This window comes from Echinops telfairi, unplaced genomic scaffold, assembly GCF_000313985.2.
Source record: "Echinops telfairi isolate 266 unplaced genomic scaffold, ASM31398v2 ScPeMD7_7458;HRSCAF=8496, whole genome shotgun sequence".
NCBI classification, from domain to species: Eukaryota; Metazoa; Chordata; class Mammalia; order Afrosoricida; family Tenrecidae; genus Echinops; species Echinops telfairi.
The window spans coordinates 11,956,732-11,981,816 of record NW_022111358.1 but is presented as its reverse complement, the minus strand read 5'-3'; the positions used below and the strand labels follow the sequence as shown (position 1 = coordinate 11,981,816).

Genomic DNA, 25,085 nt, shown 5'->3' with positions numbered 1-25,085 from the left:
GGCAATGGATGTACAAATACGCTTTACACAATTGAAGTATGTATGGATTGTGATAAGAGTTGTATGAGCCCCTAATAAAATGATTTTTAAAAAATGTACTGCTAGTGGAAATCAATCATTCAAAAATTTAATTTCCAAAAACGTATCTTTCATTTTGTATCTCCAGTGTCCTGCCCAGTGCTTAGCACATAATTAGTGCTCATTAAGTGTCTGCTGAATGAATAAGTCAATGAACACATATCTATGTTGCAAATAATAAAAAGCAGCAGCAAGTTAATTGTTCAACAGTTTCATTTTATCACTGTGCCAATGAGAGGAGGAAAAAGTATTTACTGAGCTACTTCCTCATTCTGCTAGAGTCCAGTTTGTAATTCCCCTAGGAGCAGGAGCAGCCTGAAAAAAAGGATCCTTGGTACATAAAGAAAGTGCGTCCTTAGAAAGCAAGAACTGTTACTTATTGCCCAGCATTTTATGGATGTCTTTCCACTCCCCAATTCACAGAACTGTAAACTTTACTAAAACTCTGGACATTGTTTCCAGGTGTTTTGTATTTTAATAACATGTGTAACTCAATTTGGAGGAAGTCCATTCTGGAAATTCAAAGCAAAGAAATTGCCTGAAAAGAAAGTTAAAGCAAACCAACATGAAACTGTTTTGATTGCACTGTTAGGTGTTGTCAGGCGGGATCTGACTCATGTACAACAGACTGAATCACTGCTTAGTCCTGCACCATCCGGACAGTCTTTGTTAGGTTTGAGTTCATTGTTGCAGCCCCTGTCAATCCACCTCCTTCAGAGTCTTCCTCTTTTCCTCTGACCCTTCACTTCTTCAAGTCATGATGTCTTTCTCCAAGAACTAGTCCCTCTTGATGACATGCACAAAGCATGTGAGATGAAGTTTCCCGGTCCTCTCCTCTAAGGAGCATTCTGGCTGCACTTCTTCTGAGACAGATTTGCTTGTTTCATTAGAGAGTCTACGGCATATTCAATGGCTTGGGTCAGGTGAACTTTAGTCATTAAAAGTCTTTGCTTTTAATTTATAGAGGTTCCCTGAAGCAGATTTTTCCAAATGCAACATATATTTCCCGATTGTACCTTCCATGTTGGTTGTGAATGATCCAAGTGAAATTAAATCCTTGACAATGTCAATCATTTCTGTTTATCATGATGTTACCTGTTGGTCCAGTTTTATGGATTTCTGTTCTTAGGCTCAGGTGTAATCCAGACTGAAGGCTGCAGTCTTTGACCTTCATCAGTGCTTCTAGTACTCTTTGTTTTCAGCAAGTAAGTTGTGTCATGTGCATTTCACATGTTAATGAGTCTTTCTCCAATCTAGATCCTGAATTCTTCTTCTTGGATTATTTGCTCAGCATATAGACTGAGAAAGTGCAGTTAAAGGATACAATCCCGATGCATACTTTTTCTGATTTTAAACCACATTATTCCCTTGTTCCGTTCATATGACTACCTCTTGGTCTATGTACAGGGTCCACATGAGCACAATTAAATTTTCTGGAATTCCCATTCTAGACAGTGTTATCCATACATTTTTATGACCTATACAGTAAAATGTCTTTGCATAGTCAAATCTTTCTGGTATCCTCTGCCTTCAGCCAAGACCATCTAATATCAGCAATGATAATCCTCATTTCTTATCTTCTTCTGAATCTGGCTTGAGTTTCTGGTAGTTGCCTATTGATGTACTGGTGCAACTCTTTAATGGTTCTCAGCAAAACTCCTTGTGTGTGATGTTAATGATATTGTTAGATAATCTTCACATTCTGCTGGATCGCAATTGGAATAATCTCAAATACAGATCTCTTCTAGTCATTGCCAAATCTCTCGGCACAGATCAGTGAGTGCTTCCAGTGCTGGAACTGTTCGTTGAAACACCTTGCTTTTCACCAGTGCCTTGAGGGCACTTTGGATTTCTTCTTTCAATACCATCAGTTCTAGATCATATGTTAACTCCTGAAAGGTGGACTTCATTATAGGCATTTGAAAACTAAACTACAATCTTCTCCATAGGGAAAAAATGACACTATATACAAAGCATCAGTGAACACACAGCACTGCAAGGCATATTGTCTCTGTCCAGTCCCCTAAGCTGGCCACTCTGTGAAGACTTTAGAAAACCCAAGTTGCCCCAGGAAAACTCCCTCCTCAACGTGAATGTGCATGGTCTTATACTCTGCATGGATGATCAGAGAGAAGACATTATTACTTTGGGAAGGAAGCAACACCCCCTCCCCCCCAAAAATTTACTACTAATTATATAACTGCTGTATGAATAAAGGACTCTGAGTACTTTACGCTAATTCTGTGGTTATAAAAATAATTGCTCAGTTCAAATTATTTTAAGTAAATTAATTCTTTGGTGGATATTTCAACTAGTCTACATAATAAAATAATTGTGTAATTAGCAGTACATTTTTCAGTGCTGGCAAGAGTACATTCTCAGAACAAGTGACAGAAAGGAGTGGCCGTCACCATTACTGTGCACAGAGAAGAAAAGAAAGAACAGATGAAAGAGGAAAATTAAACAAAAACACCACCATTTTTTTCCTTCTATCTGACAAAAGAGAAAAACAAGTAAATTAGAGTTAAGCGCAGACAAATTTTCCAGCCTCTTCAGTGGTCAAAGATGTGTCTATGTGCCTGGCTATCAAAAGATATAGCATTTGGGGTCTTAAAGGCTGGAAGATGAACAAGCGGCCAACTAGCTCAGAAGCAACAAAGCCCACATGGAAGAAGCACACCGGTATGTGTGACCATGAGCGGTCGAAGGGATCGGGTGTCAGGCATCAAGGCACAAGAAATCATGTCATTGTAAAGGTGAGTGTGTGCAGAGTGGAGACTCAGAGTCCATCGGGTGGCAACAGAACACCCCCCTGCGGAGGGGTTTTGGGGAGGAGACGAGCTAATCAGGGTGCAAGGTAGCAACGATGAGACATATAACTTTCCTCTAGTTCTTTAATGCTTCCTCCCCCCAAATATCATGATCCCAATTTTGCCTTGCAAATCTGGTTGGCCAGAGGATGTACATTGTACAGATAGCAACTGGAAACACAGGGAATCCAGCATAGATGACTCCTTCAGGACCAGTGGTGAGAGGGGCGAGGCCTGGAGGATGAAGGGAATGTGGGATAGAAGGGGGAAACCAATTACAAGAATCTAAGTATAGCCTCCTCCCCGGGGAATGGACAGCAGAGAAGAGGGTGGAGGGAGACGTCTGACAGGGTAACTTATGACAAATCTATAATAATTTAAGAATTATGAAGGGTTCAGGGGGGAGGGGAAGGGAGGGGGAAAACGAGCAAATGATATTGAGGGCTAAAGTAGAGGGCAAATGTTTTGAGATGGATGAGGGCAATGGGTGCACATAGGTGCTTGACTCAGTGGATGTATGTATGGACTGTGATAAGAAATGTACGAGCCCTCAATAAAATAATTAAAAAAAAAAAAGATGTGTCTACATCAAAAGCTCTGTTTTACCTATGATGATCAGACCAAAGTCCAAAAGATAAATGTATCTTATTGTTTAATTTTAAAAACTTGACTCCACAGCATATACAAATAGTTTGGGTTTGTGTGCATCTCTGATTTTGGTGAAATTGACTTGGGTTCTTCTTTTTCATTACCATCTTATGGCTAACATATTCTGGGCCAGATAACATGATCATACAAATGATCAAAACCACATGATTAGGAGAGAACCAAGGCTCAGATAAAGGAGTAAGTGGCATTGATAGGACTTTAACCTCAGGTCCTTTTGGCTTACAAATCCGTACTTTACTACCTTACTCTTAACCCATCATTTTATTGCTAAGAAGGTCAGTAAGAGGAGGAGGCAGTGTCTACTCTAGCATGTAAAGCAGTGGCTGAGAACAATGAAGTGAGAAAAGAGCTTGGGTGGGACAATGACTGAATAGTTTTAGATTTTTTTTTAATTGGGGGGGGGGGAGCATGGACAGAAATATCAGAAACCACACTGATGACAGTATCGCCAGGCCCCAAGACTGCAAGCAGAAAAGGAGTGTCATGTTTTATTACAGCCACTAAGTTTGGGACTGGAAGTAACGCTTCTCTCTAATAAGAAATACCCGCACACCCACAATCCAACCGCAAAGACCCTAAGAGCAGCAAAGCCTACTGAAATACAAACAAGCAAGCTCTAGAAACAGCTGTACAGAAGCTGCCGCCTACTACACATTCTCAAAGTAGGTGGAAGTTGTCAGCCACAACTTGACATTTTGTCTAAAACAACTTCACAATATGGAGAGAGTGAGTAGAAGCACAGCTACCCACAGAAAAGGGGAATCCCCAAGGATTTAGGCTAAAACTCAGTCTTGAGGATTTTAAAGCATGAGCTGTTGGTTCTAGTGCCCAGAGAAACGCAACTGGGAGTGGAAAACAAAGATAGCTTCTTCACCAGAAAGGCTGGAGCTTGGAGCCTTCCAGTATTCTGGGCAAAGCACATCTTCATGGATGGGGATCACACACAGCCTGTGCAGTATGTTCTCAGCATCCAGGCACGAAGCCAACCTGGTGGCTTCATTGTTACTCAACATGGTTAGACCACAGCAGCAACGTGTACCAAACAAGAGAGCAGGGTGGCAGGCTATTTCCATAGTCCCTTGCACTCCTGAAACTGGAACAGATCTTATTGGCTTGGGCTAGATAATCTGCTGGAAGCTTAAGGTAAACATTAGGCAGACACAAACTGAATACACATATCTCTTATGAGTCCATTAAGGCTGGGTGACACCATATTTCAACATCCAAATAATCAAGAGATTTTAAAATAGACTATCATTCCAGTTAAAGTTTTCAATAAATGTTTTTTTATTGTTATTTATAACCCGTCTTAGGAAAAAATAATAAGTATAACATGAAAAGCCAACTGAGAGTGACCCTGTAGCACCAGCAGTGAGCCAGCTTAATATCACTGGGATTTGCATCCTATCAAGCTATTCATGCTGAGGCTGGGACCCTGGTGCTAATTTCTAGTAAATTTCACGCTTGATGTCTCCCTGTTGTGGGTCATTGCCGGTTCGTCTAAATAAACTGCTTCCAAATGGCTCTTCCATCTAAATATTCAGCCAGTTTTTATAATTTAATTTTGCATTATGCTGAATAGCCTTCCGGCCAGATAGAGCTCATTGGGAAAAAAGCACCAATACCATCTTGACATGCGTTTATTTATTTATTTATATTTTTACTGCGCGAATTAGACCTCCTAGGCCGACCAGTAAAGAGTTTCCCCTTCCACTAATGTCAATTTTCAGCATAGCAAGAGCTGTCTCTAATCTTTTCCTACTCATTACACACAATTTTGGAGTCATTTTACCCACAGTGCAGTCGGCTCCTGGCTGTGTGTTTGTGTGCACTGAGGGATGGCATAATTGTTTATTTTCCCTCCCTGCATAATCCCCAGCCAGTATTGAAACCAAAACTGCAAACATCTCCCCAAGGGACGTGGCGAATGCAAGAGGCTCTCGGCTCAAGTCCTTTTACATGAGAGAATATGTAGGGAGCATCCTGACCTGCGTGTAAATATGAAAGACACTGAGCATCCTGACCTGCGTGTAAATATGAAAGACACTGCTCTACCCCTCCTACTTTCCCACTGGTCTCTCCTCTCCCAAAAGCTCATTTGTATTAAGTATGCTTCAGCACCCAAATCCAGAAGACAGAACCGGTCCGGGTCTCTATTAGGCCAATAACTCATGTCAGAGCTCTTGAAGTAAGTCACAGTAGCCCCCGTCAATCCCAAAGCAGAGGGTACATTTCTAAAGAAGCCAGATACTCTATTCTGGGGATATTCTAGTAGACTGTGCTCTTGTCTAAGCTCCAAAACCAGTCGCCAGAAAGACAGGAAGTCAGAAAGATCTAGGTTCCTGCCCCAACTCTGTTGTTTGTTAGCTGAGCAATAACAGAATTTTACTTAAGCTAAGCTTCAATTTATGTAAAATGCAAATAACAATATAACCTATTTCTTAGAGGTGCTTGTTATAATGCTATGGTAAGGTACTGCATATAAAATGGTTAGCACAATTTCTGGTGCAAAGCCCTTAATGAATCTTAATTGTTCTTCTTGCTATAGGGATAGCAGCTAACCTAGACCTAAGGCAAAATACCAAGCAGAATGATAGCTTTACTCAGAAGCAGCACATCAGAAATTTTGAACTTTGATTCCAGTTAGGATAAAACAGACAGGTCAACTCACTCCTTAAATCATGCCTGTGACTGCCAACTGTATAATAAGACCATGATATTCTTTCCCAGGTCTTAATGTAGATTGCACAGCTAGGGAATTTGGATTCATGTGAGATCTGAAGCTAAATGTACCTTATCTATATGATTAGAAGTGATTCCACCAGTTCACCAACTTCTATAAAGTGTCATCTGCATTTGGATCCCCAGGTATTTTATTTATACTTTCTACATTAATGACTACCATTCTGCTCGATATTTTTCTTAACTCCTTGAGGTGATGTCTACTGCCAATTTATTTTTGCTTTCTCTGAAGCGGTAATCAGCATAGTTTCCTTGAACATAGGAACTCAGTGAATTTGAGAAGGGCTGCCTTGTTTAACAATCAAATTATCTTAGAATCTTCATTAATGTCTTATTCTGGTCAAAAGATAATTCACCCCAGTAATAAAAAAAAAAAAGCACATTAATTTGCACGTACAGACCAAGTCTCCCACAAGAAAAGTGTAAAATGTGATAGCTCTCTGATAATTATGGACAAAAAGAAACCTTTCAACTAAAAAGAAAAGGGAAAAAAAGAAACAATAGCTAGAATGGTCTTTTCCATTTTGCCAAGAGACCTGACTGTACAGGACACTTCCTATTCAGGTTAGGGAAGTCAGTGGCACGAGTCTCTGGGATCATTCCACATCTATTTATAAAAGGATAGCTTCCTCCTCCTCCTCCAGGCTAGAGGCTCCTGCCCCAAGCTATTTCTGGATACTCAACTGAAAGTTCCATGATCACCCCTTTACTCTTCCCTGAACTCTCTGATCACTCAATGTCCCCCAGCAGTATCAATTCCCTGCCCAACACCTCCGTTCCCTTCCTCATGCTAACTTCACTGCCTTTAAATTGATTATAAGTTGATTCTGACTCATACTGACCCTGTAAGACAGAGTAGAATTAGCCCTATGGTTTTTTGAGAGTATCTGTCTTTACAGGGAGAGAAAGCCTCATCTATCTCCTGTAGAGTGGCTAGTGGTTTTGAACTGCTGACCTTGCTATTATTACTACAAAATTCTTTCTAGAGAGGTTTACATTCATCTGCCTACTCAGGTACACCTTGGGCCCCAGCAAGGGCACAAAACCCTGACCACTGGAAATAGAGTTTCATGGTTTTAAGAGGTAGACAGTTTCCTCTGGCTCTCCCTGTAATGTCCACAGCGACTCTGTACATGGAGGATCCTCAGTAAATGGTGATACTAGCTGCCTAGTCACTAATTCCCACAGCACAGGGTAGTGCCTTTGTAATAATGGTCTAATATGCTGTAGCCACAAGCCCAGGGCTGTTGATGGATAACAATAAAACAACTGCCACTAAAACAGCCTCTGGTACAGACTGTGTTCATTTTCCTCCTAGTAAATGCTAATTTCAGTATCTATCTTGGTCATTACAGAACATTAAAAAATAGTATCCACAAATAGTATGCCCAGAAAAGAGAGAGAGAAGCACAATCACATTTCCCTAGTACCACCACAACAGCGGCCAACTTAGACAACACAGATTATTCTGAAATTTTGTATGGACTGTAAAATACTGAATTTTCCCATTCAAGTTGCAACACAGAAGATAATCTCAGAGGGTGCACCGTCTACCGCTACGGAGCTCTCTAAGAAGCCTAGGGCGATGGGCTGTCAGGACGCCACAGGCTCTGCTGTGCCTCCTCCACCCTCTACAGCAGCATGCCCTGAAATCAGCGAGGCCTGCCCAGAACAGAGCGGTCAATCACCTTTCATCCCACCAGAGAAGCCTCTCCAGTTGGCAAAGACCATCAGAGGCAGCCCTTCACGGTTGAAGTCTTTGATAGCCTGATACGTCTTAAATGCGGAGTCTGGGAACCACACCTGGCCGGCCTGCTGGATGATCTATTGGAGAAAGTCAGAGGAAGACACAGTGAACAACACAGCTTGGGGGAGAATCTCCTCAGCATGAACAAGGTTTCACTGACTGAAAATTAAAAACCATACCTAACAGTTTGTCATTTGTGAAGCTCACTTTTGAAGTAACAAAAGGCATTCTGGCTCTTTGACTTCATCTAATACGTGTTTTTAACATTCTGGTTACAACTCTGCTCTTAAAAAAAGGGGGGGGGGCTTTTATTGCTCTTAATGAAGAATATAACTATCCCAGAAGCCCTCCATCTAGGGTTCTCCCAAACAAACCTAAACAACTCAATTACACTACTCCTGAAAGCAGCCCAATTGTAGTCTCCAAACCAGGTGCTTTTCCCCAAAGTCTTTATCCCTCTGTGTCTTGGACAGTGTTTCTACTGTAATTAATCAACAGACATTTGGTGTAACAATGGTGAATTAATTACCTCTCCAGTCCTCTCTCAACCCTACGCTTGCTGCTAACCTATCCTTTAAAAAAATGGATCATGGTCAACACGTGGACTTAGGACTGACTTCACTGTCAACTCCAGGTGTGGCTCTTCCATGTACACGCTCACAGAATCTAAATCTAAAAGCCCTTGGCCTCACCTTTCTTTCTATAAAACCACCTCCTGAAGAGGAGTAGACTGTTGTCTAGCTTCTGCTAGATGCTTCTTAAAACTTTGTAACCCACAAAATTTAGCTTGCAATCCATCTTTAAAAAATGGATTAGCTTGTAATCCACTGCTGTTCTGACTCACGGCGACCATGTGTGTCATCTTAAAAGGGAACACAGGATGCCCTGGGTCATTCATGGTGGCTGACTGCCCTTCCCTTAAAAACTGTTGGTTTGCAATGCTCCTAGTCTACCCACAGGTCCTGCAAAAGGGAAATCACTTCAAGCGCAGGTGCACAGTGCACTCCAAGTGACCTACCTTGGCTTCAGAATCCAGGTTTGCAGGATCTGCTGGGATACTTAGTTCCACTGTTCGGGTTTCTACGGCAACTACTCCCACAGGTATTCCTCCGAGCCTGATGAAAAATGAGGCACAAGAACCCAATGTATGTCAACATCACAGCCAATCATTTATTTTCCAATTCTTAATGAAAACATTAGGAGAAGAAATTAGAAACAAATATGGAAGGAAAAGGGTTAAATGTGGGAGTCTCTGGGTTTGGTGCTCTCTAAACACGGGGGAACCACTCTTAAACTCAAGCCCATTCTAGAATGCTCCCACAGGAGTGTCGACTCAACTCAGCAGCCTGGTACACACACTCCTCATTCTGGTTGCCAAAGGAAATTTCTCAGTTTACTCTGAAGCATCTCTTTGCTGGAGATGGAGAAACATGCTCTGAAAAGGTAGCAAGAACTTGGACGTGTTCAGTAACGGTTTTAATGAGTTTTCACCTCAGAATAGAGATGTGGTTTTCCATGGAGTACTAATAATGTGGTTTCAGATGTGATATATGAGAAAGCATAGAGAAGGAGGTTATATGGAACGAGAGAGAGAGCGAGAGAGCGAGAGAGAGAGCGAGAGAGAGCAAGCTGCAAGCTATAGGCAGAGCTCTTACTGTTGAAAATGTGATTCAGTCTTAACTTTTTCAGCCTCATTCGGACTGGGATGTGTTATACTCTGATTTCACATTGCATCTCCATAACAAACTTTTCCATGAAGGATGATCTTTGGTTGATACATTTGCTACTGGAAATGTATTCTTGTCACAAGAGACTTGACAAGGGCTGGAGTGGGGACCACCACCCCCTTGTCACTTGCCTGCACTGAATCAGAATCAAGAGCCCTCTAGACAACTAGACAACGAGCAGGAGGTCCTCAGGAGGGTTTAGAAATATTTCTGTTCACAATGATTAACAATCCAACTGGAAACTTGTAATTGCAAAAGCCACCCTAAATCGGTAACTTATAACTTATATATTAGGGCCCATGTGACCTAATAAAGAACATCTTTATCCGAGTATTACAGTTATTTATTGAACTTGAAAACAGCTCAGAACAACTTCTGTTTTCTATTATACTTCATATAAATTTTATCAGGCTAGCACATGAAGATGCTACATCTTGTTTTATAGTGTGTCCCTGGACAAGGTGCCATGGAATAATAAAAGACAATTTACAGCCAATAGCACACATATTCCAAACATACATACCAAAGATGAGTTTTGGCAGCACTTACAGTAACAATCCCAGAAGAATACATTTATATTTATTTTTCGAAATGCCACTGCTTCTGAAGGAGGCTAGCTCCATTTGTGTTTGATATACTTGTAGTGTGTGTGTGTTTGGAGTGACAAGTGGAGAACTACTCATCAGATGGAAAGAAACGAAGAACCCAGAGCGAGTGCCATCAACCACGGCAGGGCAGCCTGGCTAATGCTGCTGGTTGCATAATCCCTATTCTTCCCATCTGAAAGCACCATTCCCTTGTTTCTCATGGGAAGATAGAGCTTACAGAAAGTAGCAAAGACCTGGCTTTCTGAGGTTTAAAATCTGCCATTGTTTCCTATAGACAAGGCAACTCAAGTAGACTAGATAAGAAACAAATTCTCAAAAAAGTTTGTATTGATGATGTGATATGAAGATCCTTTGGAATAAACTGATAGGTCCTGGGTAGTAAAGCACACGCTCTTGTCCCCCCTGCATTCCGTCCTACCTTAGGTATATATTTTACCAGGCACAAAATGTGACCCTGATTGGGCCCAGAAGCCCATGGTGATGTAGAAGACCTGAGATCTGAAAGAAATAGGGGAAAGCTAGTCCCTGTGAGTTTCCATCTACATTGCATCCAGGCCTGACTTCCATTCAGAGTCACAGTGGAAGCTCCTGTCTGTGGGATTTGCCATCAAATGGCTCCTTGTCACAGGCAGCATGAGGCGTGCTGACGTGCTGTACCGAGAACCACAAGCCTAGAATTATTTCCAGGGCTAGAATCTAAATCTCAACCCAATGTAGCATAGTTGAGAATCTTGAGCAGGTGCCACTTTTCACCAAGATAAGGAAAACTGATTGCCCCCGAGAGGAAGGTGAGCTCCAGATGCAGACCCCTAGGGCAGCATGTCTCTGCAGGCAGAACTAGATTAGGATCAGCCTTGGCAGGTGCTCGTTATGGTGAGTGCTACAGATTATTCCGTGCAGAGCCTGCTGTTGAGTGCTGCACTTCTTAGAGTGGGTATTAAAATTTAATAGAAACTTCAATTTCCCACCTGAAAAACATGGGTGCCCCAGCAACCTATTTCACATTCCTTATTTAATCACTCTTCTTTCAGGAGAACTTTTTTTGGGGGGAGATGTAGGGGTGGGGGTGGGCATGAAATTAAAATCTGATTATAAGACAATACAGTGCATTTGTCACTTAAGTAATCTCGATGCCATGAAGGGACTGCTCTCAGGTTACAAAGAAAAGCTTATGAGTCTGAGATGCATTTGTCACTTGTTCCACAAAGAAAATGCTCTCTGGGGAAGGGTGTTATAGGCGGTCTGTAACTATTGTAGTTGGAACTTATAGCTCCAAAAACAGCCTTTTCTTCCAGAATCGCAAACAGGAAATGTCAAAATTAGCCTGTAGAATAAACATATCACCAAATGATTATTGGGAATTAGTGCCCTAGTATAACTTGGCTGGACTATAATCCAGTAGTATTGGAAAGTTTAGATAAAGAGAGCATTGTAGATAAGAACCCATATGCCAGTGGCCCTTGCCTTTCTTTTTTTTTTTTTAGTTGGGAAGAAAAAGTTTCCAAAAGTAAAAGGGTCTTACCTGGCTCTGCCAACCACCACAGTCTGTGCCCAGGGTTGCATAATCTCTGAGAAGGATCCATAGTCAAAAAATCCACTCAACCACTGGCCTTTTTGGGCTAAAGACAGAAAAGAACACAAAGGAAGGGTGAAGACAGTCAATCAATTGAAAACACACCGGAACTGACAAATTTAAGGTTGGATTTGGGGAGTTACTTTGGAGGTTTGTTGTTTAGTAACCATATTATAATAGATGGAAGCATTAGGCAGCTGAGTGTTTGTTCCTCTGCCTTCAGACAGCATCTCCTATTTCATTTGCTAGTCTGCATCACAAGAATCATTTATCAGCAAAAGCATCATTTATTGTTAAACGATGGGGTTCAGCTACCAGAGGGAGTTTGCATGCTTTTAAATAAATAACTCTTTTTTTTCCAAGATACTGCAAACATTTGTCAAAAGGCATCCAAGTCATTAAAGATGTTTTCAAAATGCTTATTTCTATTTTAAAACTTAGCTTTCAATTTCCTGTTTGATCCTACTGACTTCCTTTTAGTGGAAAGATGAAAACAGCCAAAGAATAAGTATTAATGATCAGATAAGGATCCAAATTTGGGGAAAAGAAAAGGGAGTCAGTTTCTCAGCTGGAACACTACAGGCTATGTCCACTTACAGCTGACAAAGAAGAATTTTTCTACATATGCTTGACAGCATAAAATAAAACAGTAAAGATATACACACTTAATTGCATGAAGTTCCCTTACACAATTTCCTTCATGAAGATACAAAATTTTCAGCATCTTTAAGAAGAACTTTTGTTCCACAGGTATCCCATATCTGCTCAAGACCCCATAAAAGCTTCTGCAAATAACTGTTTCCCAGCTTGCCCTCTTAGTTCACAGCTTCTCAGTGATACTTCTAATTTGAACAAGGTCCTCCACCCCTAAAATCCCAAGCCTAAAACCAATTAAAAGTGGAGATCCGAGCAAGCTAACCTCTGCTGCCTTAAACAGGATGAAGAGTGTTTTATCAAGACTAAACTTGTAATTACTGTGTTCTACATTCCTTGCCTCTATGGCCCCAGTGTAAAATGTGATCATCCATTTCAAAATTATCTCTCTATCGTGAGCCCAAAGCCGATCGTTTAGATTCTGGTCTCGTGTTGGGCGTCAGTTTGAAGAAAAGCACAGCACTATCTCCCTCTAATAAATGACTTTAACTTTTCACCTAGAAGACATCTGCTTTAACTTATCACAGGGAATCATCTGCTTTCCTTAACGCTCCCACTAAATTAAAATCTGAAGTTACTCGATTTGGGAGCTAGTGTTAGCTGCACACAGACAGCAGGATGAATTACTTGTGAGCCAATGAAAAAATATTATTCAAAACCCAGAAAACTTAGTTTATCACAAATTTCATGTCCTTTTGTGGTTTCCATCCGTAATGGTCGTGATAATGCCCACCTACACAAGCTGTTGACCCTCTGAAAGAAGGGCTCCGATGGTGAAGATTCTGCATCAAACATCTAAGTCCACCGAAATACTGAAAATGTATATTCCCCAATCATTTTATGATTCTTACTTCAATAACAATGAGCTGGGACCACAGAATTTATTGCAAAATGGGAACATGTGTCCTTTAAAAATCTTCATGCCTTCTCGGGGGAGTCGGGATGGGGTGGCGACAGAGTCTCATGGCTACTGAAGTTGGCCTCAACTACAGTATGGCCAACTATAGGCCATATTCATTTCAGACCCAGGATTTAGAAGCCAGCTAGCATGGCTCTCCATCTTTCCCAGAACATTCACGGAATCATAAAAGTGACGAGACCCACTTCACTTCAGAAGTCCTGGAGTTTAAGTCTGCCAGACAGCACGACTCATTGTTCCTGTTGTAATCATGAGACAAACATGAGAGGTTGGGAGCTTACTCTGGTCATTTTTCTGACTAAGAAAAATGATTTAGCTTTTTATAAATAACAAGAAAAGGCACTGAAGACAACAGGTAAAAATGAAGCTTGTTAAGAGGGTTTACTCATACTCGACATTTAAAGACATCCGAGAGCTTTTGTTAGTCTTTACATGCTTATAAAGAACTATATGGTCCAAGATTCCAGTCCTACAATTTTACAATTTCATGGTTTATCCTGAATGGTGTCAAAAGTCTTTGAACCCATTGAATTGAATGGTAAGTGCTTTAATAAGAATAAACAGAAGACACGTGAGAATGGACTGCTCATGACTCAATGGCCACTTTGTAAATCTTATTATCATTTATTTTTTTTCATTTGCAGTGTTGGATTTTTTTCACCCTGTTCTTCAGAGAGCTGTTTCTCAGTGTTTCCCGTTTCTAGGTACTTAGTAATTCTCTTTTCTTTGTCACATGTTCTTGTGTAGGAAGTGCACAGCAATAGTAAAAAACACTACAAGTTTGAGGTTCAGGGTACCACAAGCACCTCAAAATATACATACTTGGGTGAGGACGGCCTGCTAGCATCCATCGAGGATCATATGGGGCCTTTGTGGGAACGAATTCGATGATTCTATCTATAGGATCCTTGGAGCTCAGGATAGGAACGGAGCTGTACACACTCTAAAAGGAGGTTGGGAAGGAAAGAGCACAGCAATCAGTGACCAGCAGTCCTACTGAGAAGTTCAACTCAGCATCCGTGACAAAGTAAGGAGACACCACGTGCGTGCGGAATGATACGCAGTAGGTCCCCAGTCATGCCCTAGACCTGACCCGATAGTTTGCTAAGCCTTGAGGAAAATGTTTAGGTCTCTGTTCTCATTTAGGAGCCTGGCAAAAAGTGATGCATTTTGACTCTTGATTTCATGGAGTTCCTGTTTTCAGGAAAGCTCCCTGGGGAAAGACATGACCAGTATAAAAGGGAAAACTCGCATGGGAGAAAACCTTCCTTATCTGAGCTCTGGGCTCAGATAAGCTGTGGAGAGCTAGTTTACATGGCTGAAGACATCAGCACGGGCCCACGGGCCTAATCAAGGAAATCCATAGGCATTTCCCCCTCTCTGCACCTTATTTTGCAGCTGATGCTGAGAACATGCACAGCGAGACACCAACAGCTTTTACATGGGACACTGATTCCATTTTTGAGTTTTGCAACCACTCTCACCCTCCTTTTTCTGGGTGGTTTCTCCCTCCTTAGCAATCAACTCATCGCTCTAAATTACACTTTAATATTTTGAGTTACTGTTGCCATTTGATCCTATACAGATAGTTCTTAAAACAGTATGATGCTCAAGGCAGACCTTTTTTAACTGGTTAAGCTAAACTACTGTTCAGTATTCAGATGACCTCAGGGGTACTTTTGAAGTTTAAAGACCACTTCAGAGCAATACCTTTAGGGATTCACTTACCCTCCATGGCTCCACAGTCTACAGCCCATGAGAATCTGAAGTTCTGTTTCGAGCCCCCAGTACCCCCCAATGATTAAGACTGTTCTACAGAATCTTTGATAAAACTTCAGTCATGGTAGTCAGGCACCATCTAGTGCTTCTGGTCTGACGGCCAAGGGGCAGTCCTTCGTGGAGGCACTGTCACACAGTCTTCATCTTCCTCCGTTGTCCCTGGTAAGTAGCACTAACTGGTCTCCTTGGTATGGCTGCTTATAAGCTTTTCAGACCCCAGGCATCACGCAACAAAGCAGGAGGTAGACTAGAAGCACCACACACGTTATTAGGCCAATTAACTGGATGTCTTGTGAAACTATGACCTTAAACCTCCAAATCATGGACGCGAATCCCAGGAGGTATTTGGTTGTACCTATGCTACTTCTATCTAGCACACATTGCCAATTCGACTTTTTTACAGATATATAACTTACAGCAATTACAATAACGAGCTGTATAACCCTACCCTTAAGTAATGTGACTTTCCTATCGTTACCCTGAAACATACCTGAAACTTTGGTCTCTATGTATTTGCTTTATCTTGTATTTTTATATAAGTGAGGTCATATAACAATATTTGTCCATTTGTGATTGGCATATTTCACTCAATATAATGTCTACAAGCTCCATCAGCACTGTATTAAGACTTCATTTCTCCTACTGGTTGTTGAATTCCATTGTATGCGTATGTACCACATTTTCTTTATTTATTCATCTATTGATGAATATTTTTATAGTTTGCACATTTTAATAAATCATTTTATTGGAGGCTCTTACAACCTCCAATAACAATATAACATCCATACATCAATTATATCAAACACATTTGTACATATGTTGCCATCATTTTCAAAATATTTTGTTTGAGCCCTTGGTATCAGCTCCTCTTTTGTCCCTCCTTCCTGCACCTTCCCACACTCATGGACCCCTGATAAATTATAAATGATTGTTATTTTCATATCTTACACTGCCCACTGTCTCCCTTTGCCCACGTTACTGTCCTTCGTCCCCCCTGGAGGAGGGAGGGGGTGGTGGTGGTGGTGCGGAATTATACATCGGTCATTGTAGTCCATTCCTTGTATCTCCCCCTTCTTCCGCCACTCTCCCTGTACCCTCATGGTATTGCTATTCCCATTGCTGTTCCTGAAGGGCTTATCTGTCCTGGATTCTGTGTATCCACAGCTCTTATCTGTACCAGTGTACATGCTCCGATCTAGCAGGATTTGTAAAGTAGAACTGGGGTCATGATAGTTGGGGGTGAGGGGTGGGGGGAGAGGAAGTCTTAAAGAACTAGAGGAATGTTTTGTGTTTCGTAGGTGCTATACTGCACCGTCTATCTCGTTCTCCCCATGTGACGCTTCTGTGAGGAAATGTCCAATTATCTACAGATGGGCTTTGGGTCTCCATTCCGACCCCCATCATTTGCATATCTTTATTTGTTTTGGTTCTTCTGATTCCTGACACCTTATCCCATCCACACCTCGTGATCATACAGGCTGGTGTGCTTCTTCCATGTGGGTTTTGTTGCTTTCTTGCTAGTTGGCCACTTGTTTAACTTCTATCCTTGAAGACCTCAGACACTAAATCTTTCAATAGCCAGCACCATCAGCTTTCTTCACATTTGCTTATGTACCCATTTTGATGTCAGCGATCTTGTAGGGAAGATGAGCATCACAGAATGCCGGGTTATTAAAACAAAGTGTTCTTGCATGGAGGGAGTACTTGAATACAGGCCCAACACCCATCAGTTTGCACCTTTTTTTTTGACTCCTGTGAACAGTGCTGCAATAAACATAGTGTACAAGTCTTAAAAAAAAAAAAGCCTTTTGAGTATAAGCCTAGGAGAATTGCTGTGTCACACGGATTCACACAGGGGCTAGAACGGTGGGATCAAACATAGAAATGAATGTGCAGATGGTGCAGGACTGGGCAGTCTTTTATTCTGTTGCACACAACTCCTACCGATGAGTCAGAATTGCTGTGATGGCACCCAGTGATGACCACACAGCAGTTGTAGCTTTTTCTGAGGAGCCACCACACTGATTTCCACAACAGATGATCACGATACCATTTTGCACTCCCACCAGCAATGGAGAGTAATTCTAATTTCCCCACATCCTTGCTAACATTTCTTAATTTTCTGTATTTCCCCCCCTTAGGCAACCTAGTGGGAGAGAAATGGTATTACATTGTGGTTTGGATTTGCAGCTCTTTGATGCACTGAGCATCTTTTCATGTGTTTGGTGGCCATTTGAATGTCCTCTTCTGTGAAATGTCTACTCAAGATCACTGTCCCATATATGGTTCAGTTAAAAGTCTTTCTAGTTGTTTTTGAAGTTTTTTTGACATATATATATTTTGACTATTAGATTCTTGTTGGATATATCATTTCCAAAGGAAATCCAAAGGCTTTTTAAAAGAAAGAAGGCAAAGATGGCCTTAAGAATAAGAGAAATCAGTGAAGAAAAACAAAACAAAACAAAAAACCCCCATCAAGATGAGACCTCAAATATGGAGAGAGTGAGTTGGGGTACAAAGCGACATCAGTGCCAGAGAGGAAGTGCTCACCTTAGGCATGTAAGACAGCCAATGCAGGACAGTGAACACCCCTTCAAAGTCATCACAAACAGTGCTGTGGGTCACTCCGTTGTTGTGCATGATCTGGATGCCGCCAAGCTGGTTATTGGAGCTGTATACTTCTCGCCCAAGGACCTGGGGAAATGATCAAGAGAAAAGACATTTGTCTCTACAAGTCTTTCCTAATTCTCACTCACATAGGCTCTTTTCTCCAGGAGCTACCTGGATCTCTATCCTAAAAAGAAAGTCAAAGAAGGGTTTTAACAATCGCATATACAGTTCTACCTTACAAACCAGCAGTTGCCTACTAAAGTTGTAACTTAAAAACTGGCTGCTTCAAGTACCCATAGCACAGTAGCATATTCCAGCTGAAACTGCAGTGGCGAGCAAGGTTAGAAGCCAGACTTAAGGTTGCCTCATTATTTGATAGCCTGGCGGAACTGCTATGCATACACACACCAAATAAACCTGTTGTTCTGGCAGTCTTTAGTGACAAGTCTCAGTTAAAGAACTGCTGTGGGGCTTGGATTCTTCATCTTTAAAAGAAAAATCCCCGCCCCCTTCCCCTAAATTTGATTTTTAAAAGCTGGTCCCTATACACAGACCCTAAAGCTGGTAAAACCCCAAAGCAACTCATACTACCTACACAAACCTCTGATTCTGGAGTCGTCTTTGTGTGCTGGGTGCATGGCTGTGATTTATACTCAAGCCCACTTCCCCCTCCCTCCTTTTCTCCCAAGGCTTGAGAGAATTCAGGAACTCAATCCCTTGTGTATTCATGCAGGAGTTTAACCCTTGTAAGGCTGAAAAGCACTTGCAATTGGAAACTACAAAGTTTCCTTTAAAGAAGAAAAAAAAGAGAGAATATTCTTGGACTTGGGAAATTGTAGGGTTTCTTTTCCCCTTGAAGATCGGTTAATACTTTCTTTCAGGGAAGGAGGTTTTCTGACCCAGCAGATGGAAGCCAGGCAGCCTGATCACTGACTATTGCAAACTGCTGAGTGTGTAGTAATTGCCAGTCATCTAGGGTAGCCCTGGAGAGCTCTAAATAGTCGCAGAGCATTTACTGTATTTCACCTTTTCTTTTCCCTCTCTCCTCCTTTAAAACCAAACCAAAAACAAAAAACACGAAATTTCTTTCTCTTGCTAACTTTTATTTATTTCCAGTCTCTGGAGAGAACTTAATAAATTAGAGATGAGTAAATTTGACCTATATACTATGACTTTGCCCCCTTTTGTTAGACGCCTTGAGAGGTTTCCCCTGCAGTCTGGGTCAGCCATCCCTGATATTCAAAGGCTGAGAAAGTTCATGACCAAAGTAATAACCCCAGTGCGACCTAGCTGATCTTGGTTCCCTGCTAGGAAGGCCCAAAGACACTTATCTGAAAGGAATACGGGAGGCAAAACTGCTTTCAGATCATTGCTTTCCTTGATAAGGAAGTGCAGCGAACAAGCCTTCACAAGCAGACCGGGCTGAGCCACATGCTTGCAGCTCCTCTTGAAGGAGCCCTGGAACAGGGGAGACCGTATCTGACCACTGGGCTCCCATCCTCCTCCCAGCCTGTCTTTAATCTCAGCCCAGGCACTGCGGCTCTTTTCTCATTCTCCTGCTGTCTCTTTCCATTTGCCCTCTCCCTGACTGATACACTGATCTCTCGGTCACTCGGCTTTCTGCTCCACTGAGTCCATATTACTAATAACACCTCCGCCACGGCCAGTTTACCTCATGAAGGCAGGAGCACATCATTACAAAATAAACTCATAACTTTGACATTCTAGCAAATACACGCCATTTGTTATTTTTATGGCTTTAGACTTTCTAACAGGCAGAAGGCATTACATACCTGTTTCATTTATATCTTTAAGTGTACGCACACATTCACACTCACACATGCATCACGAAACAAACCAGAACAAAAAACAAAAGCAAAACAAATATCCAAACCGTCAGTTGATGCGGGCCCCTGATGGAGGCAGAAACCCTGTCGCTCAAGGAAGCCAGGCTCTGATTTTATGGGCATCATAAACCCGATGGCCCACAACTGGTCCTTCTGGGACAGAATACCTCTCTACTAGAAGTCATTCAGTGTGATCAGCAGTATTTTTAATTATTAAGATAAAACTGGAAAGGGGGAAAAGGTATAAAAAGGAGACTCTGTGTTGACCCTGAATATCTAATATTCACAATCTGTGTCAAGAGCCAAGTACTCCCAACTGCCAAGAAGAGCGAGGTAGAGCCATTTTCTACTCAGAGCTCGATCTTCTTTCCTAGAAAACGTCTCTCTAGTACTTTTCCAGCCATTTAGGATCTTACAGATGGCCAAAATCAGCCATGCACTGATGAAGGCCAGCCTTGGAGAAGGTAAGGGCACACGCAGACCAAGAGCAGCTTGGCATTATAAAACCAGCCTCACTTGAAGGTGAAAGTCAGCACCCAGAGCCAGGCTCCCTGCATCACTCGGCCATTCCACCCCGTATTTCAATAAACTAACGGTAGACAGGCTCTGAAGGAGCAAGAGTTCAACAACGTCACTGTCTTCCTCCTTACACGCTGACACGTGGCTTTGGACACCTGGGCATTGTTCTGAAATGGCAGCAACATGTCTGCCTTTCTTTTCTCAGTTCAAAAGAAACCTAGTCAGGGCCCATGTCAACCAAGAGCATTGAGTCTGGGCTAAAAAGGTGTTGTGTGTGAAGATGCACTTGATTTGGAAATTAAAGAGAAAAATTAATAGGATAGGTCCACAAAGTATCCAAATAGCTCTCTCTGAATAGCTTTCTTTGGTCCGGGAGGACAGATGTGAAAGCTACTCCACTGACCACAAACAAATGCTAACCATCATAGCCACTTACAGTCGGTGAAGAGAGAGCCAGTACCCTCCGGTTCATCTTAAAGGACTATACGTTTGGAGCATGCACCAGCAGAATGAGGGCGCACACAATAGCTTCTGATTTATAGGGGTCGTCGCTGACTCAAGTGGTTTTAATGATTTTAGAATACTTCACCACAAAAGCGCCAACCAGGGAAGCAGCATCTGGGCTGGGACAAAATCCATTCTGTTGAACTCTGAAATGCGACTGGATGGCGGAGCAGTTAAACAGACCCTGAGCAGCATCTAGGAAGGAAAAGCTCGTTCCTACACAGAACCACTGTTTCACTCCTCAGCATGTCGTCCTACCAACCTTCTTCATCATCGTATTTTCATCAGCACAGTCATTTTCAGGAAGAAGGCAAAGTCTACTTCTCAGTCTGCTAAAGTTGGACATTTGCATTTCTGTATTAGTCAAGCTGGTTCCACTGCCCAAGTATTCCTCTTGCATTTCCTACAGCATGTTACACACATGTATTTATCTGCCGAAGAAGCCTCAGTAACCTTTTAAACATGGGAGCCATGCAAACGGAGATGACTCTGCTGAGGTCCCAACTTGTGGCCCTCCAATCCTCAGCGGAAAATCAATTCCAGGAAATACTAGAAAAGGACACCATCTGAGGGTTGCTTGCATAGTGACCACACCAACAGAAGGGAACAAAGGCTGAATCCGAGAGGAAAGGGGATCTTCACTGGCTCTCAATATAAACATAAGCCTCATCCAGTACTTCATTGCCGCTGCCAGACCTGAGAATTCAGGGGCATCACATAAAAGCCAGTGATTAGCGGAGACACAATTGTTAAAAGGCTCCCCCAGAGATGTTGCCTAGCCTTTAGGATTTTTGAGATACATAAGAAGTACAAATGAAAACAGTCTTACATGCATGCGAAGGCCTCTGCTGCTGTGGCTGCTTATCTAGAGACCCTGCAGACAGCTCAGGTTTACCATAGCTGACAGGCAATGAAAACAGGCTAATATACCGCCCGCGCTCTCCCTTAAATCCCTTTTTGGAGATCAAGATAAACACGTTCTTCCTTTCCCTAGTGCCCCAGACGTTTGACTGAAGTGGCAGGGCATTGTGAGGTTTTGTGCAAATGAAATCACTATGTAATACTGAATGAGTGTAGTATTTACTTGTCAGAATATTTGTCAGCACAAGTGTGGCAATTTCCAAGTTTCAAAAAGGCAACTTATGTGGCTCAATTTTTTAAAAAATTGCTTTTGTCCTGATATACACATTATGCTGGGGCTTATCCACTGTGAGCGGGTATTTGCAATCATGTGCTGAAGATGTGAAAAATAAGGATGCATATGGATACATCAACAAATGAACTTGGCCATCCCACCCCATGCCCGCCCTGCCTGCTGGATCTTATCCAATCTTTTCTCTTTTAAAGTTTTTGGTGGGGCAGAGCATCTTCTATTCAAAGAAGTAGAAAGTGTAAAATCCCTCCAGCAACAAAGAACGAGGTTACACAAATATAAGTTCTCTCAGCAGTCCTTATTAGGATCTTTCCATTCTCCAAAGGGTCTGAGGAGGGTTTTTGTAAATTTACAGAGCAATTGTCACCACTAGACTTCAGCTATGATTCTAAATATCAAAATCACTGTTGAGTTTTGCAAGGTTATTGATAAGGAGATGGCCAAGACAGAAATAGCTACTAGAAAAATTAAGTAGGATGAAACAGTAAGAAAGGAACAAAAGAAAGGAGAAAAGATGAGGTGGAAGGAAAGGGAGGGGGGGCGAAGAGGAAGGAGAGAGAAAAAATGCAATAGCTCATCTACACTGCACTGCTAACAACCTCCTCCCTGACCTGAGAGAACTACATTTTTAAAAGCTGACAAGTAATTCAATCTCCAATTAACAATTTTAAGTGGTGCAGCACATATTACTGTGTAAATGTTTCTCCAGGAATTTATCCAAGGGTGAATGCAATTAAAATCTCTAGGGAGACAAAACCCATGCCTATGTGAACAAGAATATTTGGGGGTTCCAAAATACAGTCTCATAACACACAGCCACAGAGTTACAGCTTTTTTGGTCCATATCCATTTTGCCACTCCTATTCTTAAGAAACGAGAGCACGGTTAGCAGCTGGTAAACTGGGCTGGGGTAGAGACCGTGCTTAGTAACCGATTGCTGGCAGAGGGGGGAAATCCTGGCTTGAGCTACAGATGGATTTAAGACCATCCACTGCAAGGCCAAAAGTCTCTCCATAAAGAGCAAAATTAAGACGTGACCGTGCTTACTGAAGGAGAACCTGGGGGAAAGGGACTGTGCTATCAGTGGGAGAAAAGAAAAGGCATCTAGCAACGACGAGATGGAGACAGCCCTTAGGCAACATGGGAAGACTGCTGCTTCCTGAGGGCTGGGCTCACCAAGACCAAGGAGAAATGGGGGAGAGGGTGGGGTTATGAGGAGAATTTGAAAGTGAAATAGCTAAGGCACAGAGATTAATGTTTAATGTAAAAGGAGTAGAGGAGAGCCATGTGATCGTTCACTAGCCAGGGGCAAAAGGAAGTGTCTCGGCTTTCTTCCTGCAAGGGAGCTGCCTGCTTAAAGCCACCACCAGCACACACACTGTTTGCTAGAGGCCTGAGGATATGGACAACAAGCGACCTCCCAATAAGGAATTCTAAAAAGCCACATTTACTCAAGTACACTTCACCTAGAAATTCTCTACTTCTAGGTGTATAATTCATGAATTTTGATAAACGCAAATGCATAAAACCACTGGATTCACGATATAGAACATTTCCTCAAAATATTTCTAAAAATACAGTTATAAATACACAATATAGCTCCCCATGCATCTTTATTTTTATTTATTTTTAAATCATTTTACTGGGGGCTCATACGGCTCTTATAAAAATCCACTCATTGATCCATCCATCATGTCAAGCTCATTTGTACATTTGTTGCCACCATCTTTCTGAAAACATTTTTTCTTCTTGAGCCCTTGGTATCAACTCATTTTTTCCCACCCTCCCTCATGAACCCTTGATAATTTATAACATTTTTTTTCACGTTTTACACCAACCACTGTCTCCCTTCACCCACTTTTCTGTGGTCCAGCCCCCTGGGAGGGGGTTATATGTAGATTGTGATTGGATCCCCCTTTCTCCCCCCTACCCTCTTGGTATCACTACTCTCATTATTGGTCCTGAGGGGTTGATCTCTCCTGGATCCCCTGTGTTTCCAGCTCTTATCTGTACCTGTGTACATGCTCTGGTCTAGCTGGATTTGTAAGGTAGAATTGGGGTCACAATAGTAGGGGAAGAGGATGCATTAAAGAACTCAAGGAAAGTTGTATGTTTTATCAGTGCTACACTGCACCCTGACTGGCTCGTCTCCTACCAGTGATCCTTCTGTAAGGGGATGTCCAGTTCCCTACAGATGGATTTCGGGTCTCCACTCCACCCTTCCCCTCATTCACATCGATAAGGTTTTTTTGTTCTGGGTCTTTAATGCCTGCCCCATGCATCTTTAAAAAACTGTGCCTTCTCCTACTTTCAGCAACCATTGAACTATTTCTGTCTTGGCAGTTTACTTTTTCTAGAGTCTCACATGAATGCAATCCCACTGCTGCAGGCTATTGGCGCCTCTACTGCTGAGTCGTATTCCATCCTGTAGAGGAACCACAAGCTGTCCTTCCATTTGCCTGCTAGTAAACATTTGAGTTTTCCCAGTTTGGGGTAATTATGACTGAAGCTGTTATAAACCAATTCACTTTCACCGAGTCAATACTGACTCATAGCAACTCTTGAAGTCAGAGTAGAAGTGCCCCTTTCGGGTCTAGAGACTGCTTACGGGAGTAGAGAGCCTCATCTTTCTCCCTCGGAACACCTGGTGACCTTGTGGCTAGCAGGCCTAACTTCGAACTACTATGTCACCAGGGAACCTCAAGAAAAACAAAAGGCTGCTACAGACATTTATATAGAGTTTTTATTTTTTTGGTACTGGGGTGTGTGTGTGTGTGAAGGGAGCGTATAGTTGCCTTTCTCTTGGGTAAGTACTTAGAAGTGGAATTGTTAGGTTGATGGTTAGTGTATATAACTATTTTTTTTAAGTCGCTAAACTTTTTCAGAGATCTTGTACCATTTTGTATTCTACTGGTAATGTAGGAGAGGTCATGGTGTTCCGTATCCTTGCCACTACTTGGTACTGCCTGTTTAAAACAAACACTTTAAAATTTTATTTTTGTGGCAACTAATATAGTTTCGGCTCATGACTCATGGTGACCCTATGCATCAGAATTGACTCAATGACAGTGAAGTTTTGGAATGTGATTTTGGAGTTCCTGTGTGCTGCAAATAGTTAACAACACTAACCAAAATGTTAGAGGTTC

At 42.0% G+C, this 25,085-nt stretch overlaps 1 protein-coding gene across 9 annotated transcripts in view; it reads right to left on the bottom strand.

Moving 5' to 3' along the window:
* Positions 1–25,085, bottom strand: part of ACACA (acetyl-CoA carboxylase alpha) — a 332,267-nt gene that overhangs the window by 31,641 nt on the left and 275,541 nt on the right. For all 9 annotated transcript variants that reach the window (XM_045299999.1, XM_045299998.1, XM_045300000.1 and 6 more), the window contains 5 exons: positions 17,857–18,000; positions 14,350–14,470; positions 11,904–12,000; positions 9,065–9,161; positions 7,988–8,123 (listed from right to left, as the gene is read on the bottom strand). In XM_045299999.1, coding sequence (XP_045155934.1) covers positions 7,988–8,123; positions 9,065–9,161; positions 11,904–12,000; positions 14,350–14,470; positions 17,857–18,000 — 595 coding nt within the window. The remainder of the gene's footprint in view (positions 1–7,987; positions 8,124–9,064; positions 9,162–11,903; positions 12,001–14,349; positions 14,471–17,856; positions 18,001–25,085) is intronic.